General features: G+C 41.2%; 1 protein-coding gene across 3 annotated transcripts in view; it reads right to left on the bottom strand.

The window, feature by feature from the left end:
• Positions 1-308: 308 nt before the first annotated feature.
• Positions 309-14,114, bottom strand: part of LOC126252762 (UDP-glucosyltransferase 2-like) — an 82,887-nt gene continuing 69,081 nt past the window's right edge. For all 3 annotated transcript variants that reach the window (XM_049953685.1, XM_049953684.1, XM_049953683.1), the window contains exon 7: positions 309-1,240. In XM_049953685.1, coding sequence (XP_049809642.1) covers positions 964-1,240 — 277 coding nt within the window. In that variant the 3' untranslated portion in view covers positions 309-963. The remainder of the gene's footprint in view (positions 1,241-14,114) is intronic.

Genomic DNA, 14,114 nt, shown 5'->3' with positions numbered 1-14,114 from the left:
TACTCTCCAACAGAACTGAACTCTCGCGCGGTCAAGCGCAGACAAGCAACGATAAATAACTCTCTGGTCAGAGATTCTGTCATGCCTCGCCATCGCTGTTAATGAATACACTGAATACATACGCGTTTCATTGTGACGCACATTCCTAAGTTATGCTTTTCTTAGCTTTTATTCTATATTTTAGTTAGGATTTTCATAGCACGTTTTTCGCAGTTGTACATTCTTTGTGCTTGGATATGTTGGATAGACGAACGCGAGCGAAAAATGGGACAATGTGGTTATGATTGTAAGCGAAACGATACTTTTATACATATTGCACTTTTATTTTGAATGTTTTAATTATATTCCCCACGGAATACATTGACAAGGCCACTAATAACATCGCTGTTGAGCGTCATAGATTTACACACACACACACACACACATAACAGCTCGCAGAACCATCGTGTTGGTACTGTTGTGTGAAAGTTGCAGAAGACACATAAACCTTGCATAATGTTTTTAAGTATAGAAATGTCAGAATACTGGTGGTAATTCATCACACTGTAGATGACTGTGAGCTGGATGCTGGCAGGTTCTTCTGGTCTCGTTTCTCAAACTGGAATTCGAGTGGGTGACGAGAATTTCATAACACTGCATAGCAGGAGCTCAGAATAAATACTGCCGAATTTCTTCAGGAACAGCAGTTTTAGAACACTGTTACCTGAGTAGCACTAGCACTAATGGGGCGGGATGCGTAGTAAAAGCACCATCTCACCAACAAAGTGTATGCAGCTGATGATGTATCGGTTCATCTTCTTACGAAGGTATTTTCCATACTGTAACCACTCCAAATGTTACTTATGTGCATCAGGGACTTCTTCACAATATCCGGATGTAAACTAAGTTCATAGTACCTCATGTGTCCATAGCTGCAACGTATGGTTGGTGGCCACGTACAGATAAGCTCCTGCAAATAGTGTTTCACTGTTTCTTGATCTTGCTCGGTCTAGATACGGTCGACACCAAGCAGCGCATCAGCCTGTAGAAGGCAAACGCCGCCACGGCCGCCACAGCCAGTATGAAGGCAAGGACGTCGAGCAGCAGCAGCTGCCACCAGCGCAGGTCGAGGGCAGCGCTGCGCAGGTGAGGCGCCCCCTGGTGGCGGATCACGTACTCCACCCACCACACTGCGTTTTCCAGAGACGTGCGCTGGTGTTCTCGGTATACGGCAGAGTAACGCTTCATGTTCTCCTGGTAGCTGGAAAGAAAAGCGAATTAGCTACCTTTCTAACTTGGAAACGCTTTTTCAACTAAAAATGTTCTACAATATATCACTTCTGCCTTGTATAACTTTGTACACTGGAGTCCCAGCCCGTGTAGGAACTTGTACAGAAAAGAATTTTTAAGGCATACTACAGTGATTGACGAAAAGTCATCGAAAGGAACAGGGACATGAGTAGTAGGAGTATTGCTGGAACCTGCACGGTGCATTTTTTGCACTAGAGTACCTCTGCCAGGCACTTAAGTATGATTTGTTGAGTATATATGTAGATGAAGGAAAAATGTGTTCCTCATGCCTCACATTCATGTCGGCGGCACGTTGACTGACAGCAGACCGAGATCTAGCTGTATGGTTCTTTGTCGGCGACGTGACATCCATTCATCACACACTTGTTATCCTCCAGTACAGCAGTTTGCGCTTATGGAAATAAGGTTGCTGTGATGTTGAAGATCCCCTCTAGAGGTCTCTCCTACACACTCTTGACCTCTAAACCGCGAATCCTGCTGTAATCTTGGGTATTCCATGATTCATGATTATAAGTTTACGTTCAACGTCGGTTTGCTCGCGACGTAATACCATATTCACTGCAGTCGTATTTGTCACATTCTATTCAGATATCATACCTACATTAGAGCCAAAACCACACCTACCGCAACTTCCTATCGACATACACGTCATATACTGAAATGAGACAACCCTTCCTGTGACTTTTAGCTACATAGTTTAAAACCAGAAAACACACTCGATTTGTTCCAGAGTTAGACAACGCTCTTCTCCATGTAGATACATAAAGGCAACATGATGTTCCTTTCAATAACTGACAGTTGGTTCCTTCTGTCCCGCTGCACCCTGGTGTAGCTGTGATCATTGCACGTTCATCGTGAACGTAATTGTCATCGTGCACCACCAGAATTTCCATTACACAGTACGAAATGCAAGATTTTCATGTTCTGTCGCACACTACATGCAAACTATTAGTTCTACTGTAGTTAAATTTTGTACTCGGACACGTTTTCACTGGAGGCCTAGGTTTAGGGTTATTCGAGAAAAAAGCGTTTGAAGGTTACTGTTGTACGTTTCTCTTTAATAAATCGAAAACGACGGCCTTTAGCAAAAACGCATCCCAGTACAAAATTCAATTGCATTACTATTAATCTTTCTGTGGAACTAATACTTGGCACTTAGTGAGCGAGAGAAAATGAAAATCATGTGTATATTATTTGAAGGCATTCCAGTTTGTATAAAGCCCAGCAACAGAGGCAGCTGAATCATCTTGCATAGTAGCAGCATTGTCATCATTATCCGTGATTAAATTACAACTTTTCGGCAAAGTAATGTTAAATAGTTTAGTACAATCAGAAGAATTCTCACCTGTGTATATTTTGTAGCAGAGTTCATTTCATCTGTTTTATAGAATTAAAAAAAGTTTTTGAGATTGTGAAACTTCTGGCCATATAACGGTTTTACCCACTTTCGACACACCCCTCTCATGCGGAATTGAAATAACGATAAAAATGGTGCAGATTCGTCCATTAGAATGGTTCTAGACGGAGTTATAACATACAGGGCTGACTAACGCCGTTTGAGGTGACACTGCAACATTTACATAAAGGCAGAAGATGAGATGTGACTTTCTCAATTTTAAAATTCATTTCTACGTTTATAGTTCATCATGTGTGGCGGAACGTACAGCCTTCCCTACCTTATCGTTTGACATTTATGTGGAGCTCTGTATTCGGTCTGCTCCTCCAAAAGGTTTCAATTTCGAGAGCAGGTCTTCCCTTATGACATCAGCACCCAGCACAGCTGGATGGGATCTCTGTTATCGTGCAGTCATTCAACATTAATAACAGCTGTTTAAGTATTAATTTTATATCATCAAGTTGTGAAAGATGTAAAGAAATAGTGTTAATTAAAATTTCAAGAAGGCAAAGTAATGATTTTCGAAGCAACCAATTTTTTCGGTTTCTTTCTTATGGGTCACAGGGAACTGATGTATCAAGATCAAGTGTAGTGAAAATGTTTAATATTACCTACAAAACAGTACGTTTACTCTTCTCTGTAAAAAATTCTGAATGAGTAAATTCAATAAAAGGTACTGATCTGCAGATTTTTCCAGTATCTTGTAGTGTAACTATCCTTTGGTTTGGGCTTACATGTAAGAATATTCAGTATTGAAGTCGATAATGACATTGTAAGGCATTTGGCTGTTGGAGTTTAAATATTCTGGCCACAATCCATCTCTGACGAGATCTGTCTGAGGGCACAGGCGTCCACGAATTCTTTTTAAAACGTTACATTAGTTTTATCTTGTAGATACGCTGGATTTCTTTATTGGGCAGGAAAAAATTCTTTTTCAGTAGAAAATCTAATCACTAAAATATGAACGCAAGGGTGTATTATAATGGTCATATAACCGATGGTGGTAGCTGTCGACACAAGCTATTCACAGCGGGGTGTTCCTCAACGCCGTCCGTGCCTGTGTGCCAAGTGGACCGCTAGACCAGGAGTCGGGTGCGTAGTCGATGATACAGTCTCCACATCTCTACAGCCATAATAGAACTTTGATATATCTTCGTTGCAACTTGTGTGCGATTTATAGTATCGAAACTGCTTCGTACCAGTCGAGTGAGTAATTATGAACCTTTCTATTAGCTGTCTTCCGTAACGGCGTCCATATTACTTAGCGCTTGGCAAGTGGAGTCTTGTGCAGTCTAAATCACTGATTGACGGATTTCATTGAACTTTACCCGTAGTCACTACTAGGCAATTTCTCCACGCTACATTAGAAGTAGCGTTTGTGAGCTCTGAAAGAATCCTCTTAGGAAAGAACATTTTTATTATTCCAATTTTAAAACAATTAGAGAGTATAGAAAAATTCATCATATTAAATAAAAAATAATGAATTTAAGGATGTGATCAAGTTTTTTTTCAAATAACTTAGTCATTTAGTGAACAACAGTATGTTCGTTCATGTACTACAGAGCTGCTCTGATGACGAAGTTGCAGTTTTAACGTATAACACTTGAAAATACCCTACATCAGCAGCTCCTATAGGACCACTGTTTTTCCCAGTATTGGTCAAGCAGATGTTTGCTGTCACTTTGCTGCCAGTGGGAGGCAATAGTAAATGTCGCTGCTGAACGATCACAGATCTGTGACCAAGAACAAGCAGGAGAACTGGTCCACAAACGAGTCAGTCAAGAAACAGTTTCTGGGAGAATTATTGACAAATATTTTTCATCCTGACTAAATAGTATCTACTCAAACGTATATTTTCATCTTGTTATCCTTTTCATACACACTGCTCATAGTTTTTCCAGTCAATAGATTACGTCCTTACAGGGCGAATTTGGAAGGTCGGCATAATACTCACATATCATTGCTACAATCACTTCAGTAAAATGTTAACTACGACATAAGTGTTATCTGGAAGAAGTTTGATATAAATATTCTACGTTATTTTATTTACCTATATGACAACCACACATTAGAGTCCTCGAATGACCGGTTTCGACTATATGAGACTATAAGGCACAGTCATATTCAGATCTACAAACAAGAACAAGAAATACAATCAAGGGTAACAAACAAAACCTAGCTTTATGGAAGGTTGTGTTTAAAAGTATCTTACGAAATGTTATACACTATAGAATCCCATGATCCTTTAAGGGCAAGCGTTCTCACGCTTCCTAAGGTAACGTGTGAAGTAGTTACAACACAATCATGGGAAATGACTGTGTTGTAAAACCACAAAACATCAGAACGTATTCTATGGGTGTCGTTCACTTTTATATAAAATTACGTAAAATACACTTAAAAGTGACCCATAAATACAGATCAGCTGTAACTGCCGATAAAGTGAAATAAAAAAAAAGTATCCATGAAAATAAATGTATTCACTCACTAAAAGACATAGATGCTGAAAGAAATAAGGTAACATGATATTCCAATGTTTATGTGCAGTAGAAAAATAGTAAGGAAAAAAAGCCACTGATGTGACGTATTTTAAATTTCTTGTACATACATAGTGAAATATACAATAATCAACAGTTTATATTAATAGAACTGTAGTAAATGAACTGTGCTTGTCCACCATAGTATTGAGCAGTATTAGTACGCTGACGTGTTGACTCAAGACTTGGCGAGTTGGGTACAACAGAGGGGCCGTAGCTCAGTGGATGGGTAAACGTACCGCTGGCCCCTCGATGCATGCAACTGGACGGTTGTCGGAAGAGATGTGCAACTCTTCCCTGAACTCGAAATGTGTTCTTTCCACAGGCTGATTTATTTGAGGACATATCCGTGCTGTGTACAGGGCGTTTGCCCTCTCTACCAGCAATCTTTCTTACACCATCGTCATGTGCGTAATCTAACCCAGCAGGCGACAGACAGAAGATCGTGCACTGTGAGCACCACTGGAGGTCCTTGGCCCCTCGGACCTGCTTTCTTCCGTGACTCGGGTGGCTACAGATAGATACAGCATTATACTGGTGTCACCTACGTATTGAGGCCAGCACAGGGCATCTCCAGGTCAGTCTTTACCTTCGAGTCCTCTGGGCCAGGCATTGGCCGCAGAATAGGTCCCTCGGTCAGAGTTCTCGCTAAGGACACCACTAGAACCGTCAACGTCGCACTGCCACCAGTCACCACTGACCATGGAGCCACTGTTGACTACCTCACACATCTCAAGGGATTGACCACTACACAAAGAACATTCGTACTGGCCGTAGACATTACCTTAAGTTTTAACTGTTCCACTACAGAGGGTAACAAGACTTTCTCTTTATCATAATTGTCCATCTCCCAATTTACTAACTTGCCTAAAATTAGTGATTGCCACAATCTGCTACAAACAGTTCTTGTAAATACCTAACTCTAGAAAGGAGTATTTGTTTATATATTTATTAATAAACTGTTTCCTGGGTTGTGTTCCCGTTGCATCTCAGCCAGTGCAGGACTTATACTTTTCTGTGATCCTCGTTTCTAACACTTGTTTAACCCCACAGATAGTATTGTCTTGCATGTTTCATCTACGTTTCATCTACGCTGAAAGTGCACTGATATTGTCCTTCCATCCCAACCAACCTGATGTTACTGCCTGGGTAGTGCTGCTGCTCCATATAGTGGCACAGGTTCACCACGTGAAACCCTCAAATCTCCAACACCTTCCATACGTCAGTTTACTGCGAAAGGATTCCGGACAGCCCTTCCACCATTCCAGGTGTTCTACAGGAAGATCGAGCCATGGACAAACTACTTGGCCAGGATGAAGTAACCTTTTCTCACACGTGGTATCACAGGTGGCACTCAGCAGCACTTGCTTTTTTCCCCATATGAGCGTACAGAAATTTATCAGTTGCTACAGTGGCACAACCCAAATACAGTCTCATGCCCATATGAACATTTGAAATCTTGTCTCACCGAATATTTCGATTCACAAGTGCACATTGCAGCTACCCATGACAGGTATTTTTGCTAACATAAGCTCAGTGGAAAGTTCTATAGGGAGTGGGTAACCTGGCTGCAGTGTCTGTCCATAGACTACCGTTTACAGTGTACCATTATCCACTGCAAACAATCTTACATATCTAGTCCAGGACAAGGTCCTTGTCCACTCGCCAATGACTTCACAATGACCTCCTCAGACTAAAGGATTGTATGTTGGAAATGTGACATCCCATCTTTCGACCTTTTTAACAATCTATATGGTCTTCTGCAGTGTTCCAAGTACCCTCTCAGGATTTTTCTATCTGCCAGGCTCATAGGTGCCAGCCCCAACCATGGACTTTCCACTGTACTGGGTCACCTGTTAATGGCAAACCTCCTGCAGGTGAGCAACACCTACAATACCTACCCTAATGCAAGAATTGTTTCATCGTGTCCATATGGGCCCCCAAATCCAGGATTAGAAAAATGCTTGCTCTCAAGATGCTCTGTACATCCATGCCGTGCTCCCCATATCTGACAGACTCTTAATTCTTGTAACACAAGTTAATGCTGGCCCCACGGTTTTTCAGAGTGATGCAGGTTCTTCCATGACTCATTGTTTGGGAGACTAGTCGGCACCTGGCCTCCCACTTCAGGAATTCTCCAGACAACTTTTCAGGTATAAAAACGATACTATTGAAATCACGGGACAGTTTACTACCCGAATTCAGTACCACTCAATCGCCCTCATGGTATGCATCCTGGTAGTCGACATGGAGGGATCCACGAACCTCCTCAGAATCTATGTTTTTAACGTCTTGGGCCAGGAAGGCGATTGCTCTGCCAACAGCGTCCAGCCATCAATGGCCAGGTCCTATTTATGAGACTTATGCAACAAGTATGAGTTTGTTCCTTCTCGACTCTCTCCTGGCGTCACTCGTGGACGCTACACCTATCAGCCACGAGTTTTTCAATACATGCAACATCCTCTTTGCTCTCAAGAAAAATCTGCAGATGGTATACGATACCTGTGAGAGGAAGGCATCCTGGCTGTAGTACCTAACATTCAGTGGGCTACCCCATTCGTCGCTGTGGAAAAACCAAATGGGTCACTTGGATTTGCAGAGATTTCAGGGCCACCACTAATACCCCAACTGTCATCGATACCGGTTCTATTACAAAATTCGAAGACATCATGGTGCACCTTACATGGGGAAGATATTTTCGAACATTGACGTTCAGGACACTTATCTTCAACTCCTTTTTGACATCACGCAGCGTTTTAATGATCAACACCTCATTTGGCCTATTCCGCTACAACAAGTTTCCTTTCAGCATCGCCAGTACCCTAGTTATTTTTAACAATACTTAGAAAACCTAGACGCCCTTTTCTCAGTGCTCTGGCAAGCCAATCTCAAGTGCAACAACTACAAATGCTGTTTCTTTGTGCCACAAATCGAATACTTTGGTCAAATCTTAAGTGACTCAGGAATGTAGCCGACACCACACAACATTTAGTTCTCCTAGAAACTTCCAGTACTTAAAGACACTAAACAACTCCAGTCTGCGTAACGTCAAATAAATTAGTATAGAAAATTTATACCCAATGCAGCAGAAACTGAGGGAAAATGCCATTTGGGATTGGACTCCAACATGTTTCAAAGCCTTCGGTGATCTACAACAAACTCCCGTTTGCCCAGTATGCTTTATGTCTTATGGCTCATCCACGTTATTCTCTGTGGCAGCTGACACATCAGATTATGGCGTAAGCTGTGTTTCTGTCTTACGGAGTCAATGGTGTGCAGTGCTGTATTGCGTTTATCTCCAAAACTTTAATGCAGGTGCAACGAAACTACAGCTGGATAGAAAAGGAAGCCCCATTTTTCTGCCCTAAAATATTCCAAAAGTACACATATGACTGACAATATATAAGCCTCTTTTTCCATTGCTGAAGGTCGACTCAGATATTCCTACCATGGCAGACATTACGGTAGACGTTGTTCCTGTCCAGTCACTCTGTGGCATCAAGTATTTTTACACTGCTCAACATGTCCTTGCAGACGTCCTCTCCAGTTTACCGCTGGCACAGGACGCAGAATTTGACTCAGCACTGGATGTCTGTTTCCATACGCATACTAAAGTAGAGGAGGCAGTGTTTGCTCTCCCCTTAGGCATGTTAGTCATCGTCCACTATTCCTCTGAGGACCTGCTCATCAAAGAAGTGCTCTGTCTACAGTTGGCCAACAAAACATAAATACCTGGACCACGTGGAAGCACAAGCCTTTCTGGTATGGGTGCAATGAGCTATCTTCTCATAAAAGCATCTTTTTTTACATGAAGACAATAGTCACACCCACGTCGTCATACCATATCTTCTCACTCCTCCATGAGAGACACTGGGAGATTATTCTGACAGAATAGTTGGCTATGTAACATGTATATTGTCAATGGAGTGACACCAGCATTGTCAACATGGTTGCAGCATGAGACTCCTGCCAGAGTCAATAGCTGGCACAGGCTCAGCAATACTTCCCCCGGCATGATATGTCATCTCTATGGAAGCACCTGCGTTTAAATGTAGAGGAACCCTCTTTAGGTTTTCATGTTTCATTGTTGTTGGTGCAGGTAGTGGTTTTCCATATGTGACAGACATGTCATCAACTCATCAGTCCAAACGATTCAGGCACTGGAACGCGTTTTTCCTATTGAGGTGCTCCCAGAAATTATAGGCACAAGCAATGGCCGCCTGTTCATGTCTTCTGAATTTTCCATTCTTTGTTCAAGGAATGGCACCACTTTGGTTTCTATGGCGCACTTCCTTCTAGCATCCAACAGGCTGGCAGAACAGTTTGTCCTCACTTTCAGTTCACTACTAGACAAACTGCACCTACACCTCTCTTAACTTCATATCACTCCACCTCATAAGACGGAGTCAGTCCAACCAAGAGATTACATGAACAACCACATCGTTTGCAGCTTTTCATACTTCATACAAAATCTGATTTACCCCTCTCCTTGGTAGTAAAGCCGGCACTGTTACTCTGTCAGTCACGAGGTCTGGGTGCTGGTTTTCTACAAGAAACACCAATAATGGGTGCCAGCGGTGGACACAAACCTATTGTATCAAGCTATGTTACAGTTGCAACTACAAAGCCTGCTCCACATGTTGCAAACATTATCAACCAGCTGTACTCCTCTAACACACCAACTCCTTTTACCAATAATCTTTCAGTCTTTGGTTGGAATACTTCCCTCCTAAGACCATGGGCAACGTCACCCTCCTGCCACCTCAATAGTTATGTGGCCTGCAGCTTTCAGTAGGGTTGGCCTTCTCTGACCCAGACACACACTGTAGGGTACATCGACCACTACCCTCCTGTTCGCCAAGTCCGCGATCAGTTGACGAGGAAGTTAGTGGTGGGATGGTGTGTAAGAGCTGCTCATCCTTTCTATAACAACGATTCTTATATCAGTGTCATACGAGTGGTCTAAGCCAGTGAAGCCACAGAGGCCATATTAGCAGACGACAGACGGAAGATCGCCCAAGCTCAACAGACCGGCTAGGGACTTCATGGGAACCACCAGCGATCACTGGTGCTGCAGACCTACTTACTTCCGCAAGTCACGTGGTCATAAATGGATGTAGTTGAATTGTTGCACCACTGGTACTGAGGCAATCCAGGCCAGTCTTTTTCTTCTAGTGCTCTCAGCCACAGACCTCTCGCTGAGAAAACCATCGGAACCGTCAGTGCTACACAACCGTCAGTCACCGCCTAATGTGGGGCCGCCAGTGACTACTCCAGGCGTCGTCAGGAAGTAGCTTCTATGCAGGAGATTGCAAAGGACATTGATATTGGTCATCACCATTATCTTACATTGTAACTGTTCCACTACAGAGTGAAGTCAGACCTTGGCTTAATTCTTCATTGGGGTCATATGCCCATATACGAACTTGTGTAAAATCAGTGATTACCACGAACTACTACACCCTTTTTTTTGTAAATGACTTACTCCAGAAAGGAGCATTTGTTTATGTATTCATTAATAAACTTAATAAACTTGTTCTGCCTTGTTTACCTGGGTGTGTTGAACTTTCTGGTGAATAGTTTGCATCTTCTAACAATTCACGCTTCAGATCCTCCGTTTTCCTCTGACCAAGTGCTTTTTCCTACAGAAGCCATGTCCTGATTACTTTTTTCCGAATCCTGGACTCTTCCCCTTTTCTTCTGGTAGATGAGTTGTGAATTAGTCGTCATCTATCGGTTAAAGCATCACAAAGTTATCAAGAATACCTTGTACCATCCGGAAAACATCGATCTTTTTAGCAAAATACTAAAAGCTTGTTCTCAACAGATAAATAAGATTCTCAGCCACCTGTGTAATAGCTCTCTGGAACAGGGCATTTTCCCTGATAGACTGAAATATGCTATTGTTATACCTTTGCATAAAAAGGGGGATAGATCTGATGTCAACAATTACCGTCCAATCTCCCTTCTAACAGCTTTATCCTAAATTTTTGAGAAAGTAATGTATTCAAGAGTAGCTTCACATATCTGTAAAAATGAAGTACTAACAAAATGTCAGTTTGGTTTCCAGAAAGGTTTTTCAACAGAAAATGCCATATATGCTTTCACCAGTCAAATTTTGAATGATCTGAATAACCGAACACCACCCATTGGGATTTTTTGTGATCTCTCAAAGGCTTTTGATTGTGTAAATCATGAAATTCTGCTAGACAAGCTCAAGTATTGTGGCATGAGTGGGACAGTGCACAAATGGTTTAATTCGTACCTAACTAGAAGAGTGCAGAAAGTTGAAATAAGTAGTTCTCGTAACATGCAAAGATCAGCACATTCCTCAAACTGGGGAACTATCAAGAATGGGGTTCCACAAGGGTCAGTCTTGGGTCCTTTGTTGTTCTTATTATATATTAATGACTTGCCATTCTATATTCATGAAGAGGCAAAGTTAGTTCTCTTTGCTGATGATACAAGTATAGTAATCACACCTGACAAACAAGAATTAACTGATGAAATTGTCAATACTGTCTTTCAGAAAATTATTAAGTGGTTCCTTGTAAACGGACTCTCACTGAATTTTGATAAGACACAGTACATACAGTTCCATACAGTGAATGGTATGACGCCATTAATAAATATAGACCTTAATCAGAAGCATACAGCTAAGGTAGAATATTGCAAATTTTTAGGTGTGTCCATTGATGAGAGATTAAATTGGAAGAAACACATTGATGATCTGCTGAAACGTTTGAGTTCAGCTACTTATGCAATAAGGGTCATTGCAAATTTTGGTGATAAACATCTTAGTAAATTAGCTTACTACGCCTATTTTCACTCATTGCTTTCATATGGCATCATATTTTGGGGTAATTCATCACTGAGGAATAAAGTATTTATTGCACAAAAGCGTGTAATCAGAATAATAGCTGGAGTCCACCCAAGATCATCCTGCAGACATTTATTTAAGGATCTAGGGATATTCACAGTAGCTTCTCAGTATATATACTCTCTTATGAAATTTGTTATTAACAACCAAACCCAATTCAAAAGTAATAGCAGTGTGCATAACTACAATACTAGGAGAAAGGATGATCTTCACTATTCAAGATTAAATCTAACTTTGGCACAGAAAGGGGTGAATTATACTGGCACTAAAGTCTTTGGTCACTTACCAAATTGTATCAAAAGTCTGACAGATAACCAATAAGTATTTAAGAAGAAATTAAAAGAATTTCTGAATGACAACTCCTTCTACTCCATAGAGGAATTTTTAGATATAAATTAAGAAAAAAATAAAGAAAAACAAAAAAACACAATAAAATAAAGTTGTTATATTAACTTAAGTATGTTGTTAAATTAACCTAATTATGTCATGTATTGGAAAATTCGACTCGTTGCACATCATTACGAAATATCGTATTCATGATCCATGGAACTAGTATTAATCTAATCTAATCTAATCTAATCTAGACCAAATCAGTTCTGCCTTAGTTTTTTGTAGGTTCACCGGTTTCCATTTACTGCTTACACGTATGGCATTAAGCGGTAGACCCAAGATCATCCAGACTAACAAATCGGTATCCTTAGTGAATTAGATTCCCTTGCATCGGTCCGAACACTCATTTTTATACTTGCGTTTGGTGTGTGCTCAATAAACACAGCACTCCACTTACTTAGGAGTTTTTCAGTGTTAATTACTCAAGTAAAGGGTAAAATATTTTATCTGATATGCCTTTTTTATATTTTTAATTTATTTTTTGGTCATCAGTCTACTGACTGGTTTGATGCGGCCCGCCACGAATTCCTTTCCTGTGCTAACCTCTTCATCTCAGAGTAGCACTTGCAACCTACGTCCTCAGTTATTTGCTTGACGTATTCCAATCTCTGTCTTCCTCTACAGTTTTTGCCCTCTACAGCTCCCTCTAGTACCATGGAAGTCATTCCCTCATGTCTTAGCAGGTCCTATCATCCTGTCCCTTCTCCTTATCAGTGTTTTCCACATATTCCTTTCCTCTCCGATTCTGCGTAGAACCTCCTCATTCCTTACCTTATCAGTCCACCTAATTTTCAACATTCGTCTATAGCACCACATCTCAAATGCTTCGATGCTCTTGTGTTCCGGTTTTCCCACAGTCCATGTTTCACTACCATACAATGCTGTACTCCAGACGTACATCCTCAGAAATTTCTTCCTCAAATTAAGGCCGGTATTTGATATTAGTAGACTTCTCTTGGCCAGAAATGCCTTTTTTGCCATAGCGAGTCTACTTTTGATGTCCTCCTTGCTCCGTCCGTCATTGGTTATTTTGTTGCCTAGGTAGCAGAATTCCTTAACTTAATTGACTTCGTGACCATCAATCCTGATGTTAAGTTTCTCGCTGATCTCATTTTTACTACTTCTCATTACCTTCGTCTTTCTCCGATTTACTCTCAAACCATACTGTGTACTCATTAGACTGTTCGATCCGTTCAGCAGATCATTTAATTCTTCTTCACTTTCACTCAGGATAGCAATGTTACCAGCGAATCGTATCACTGATATCCTTCCACCTTGTATTTTAATTCCACTCCTGAACCTTTCTTTTATTTCCATCATTGCTTCCTCGATGTACAGATTGAAGAGTAGGGGCGAAAGGCTACAGCCTTGTCTTACACCCTTCTTAATGCGAGCACTTCGTTCTTGATCGTCCACTCTTATTATTCCCTCTTGGTTGTTGTACATATTGTATATGACCCGTCTCTCCCTATAGCTTACCCCAACTTTTTTCAGAATCTCGAACAGCTTGCACCATTTTATATTGTCGAACGCTTTTTCCATGTCGAAAAATCCTATGAAAGTGTCTTGATTTTTCTTTAGCCTTGCTTCCATTATTAGCCGTAACGTCAGAATTGCCTCTCTC

Source organism: Schistocerca nitens, chromosome 4 (assembly GCF_023898315.1).
Source record: "Schistocerca nitens isolate TAMUIC-IGC-003100 chromosome 4, iqSchNite1.1, whole genome shotgun sequence".
In the NCBI taxonomy this organism is placed as follows: Eukaryota; Metazoa; Arthropoda; class Insecta; order Orthoptera; family Acrididae; genus Schistocerca; species Schistocerca nitens.
This window is presented reverse-complemented; position numbering and strand designations above follow the sequence as displayed.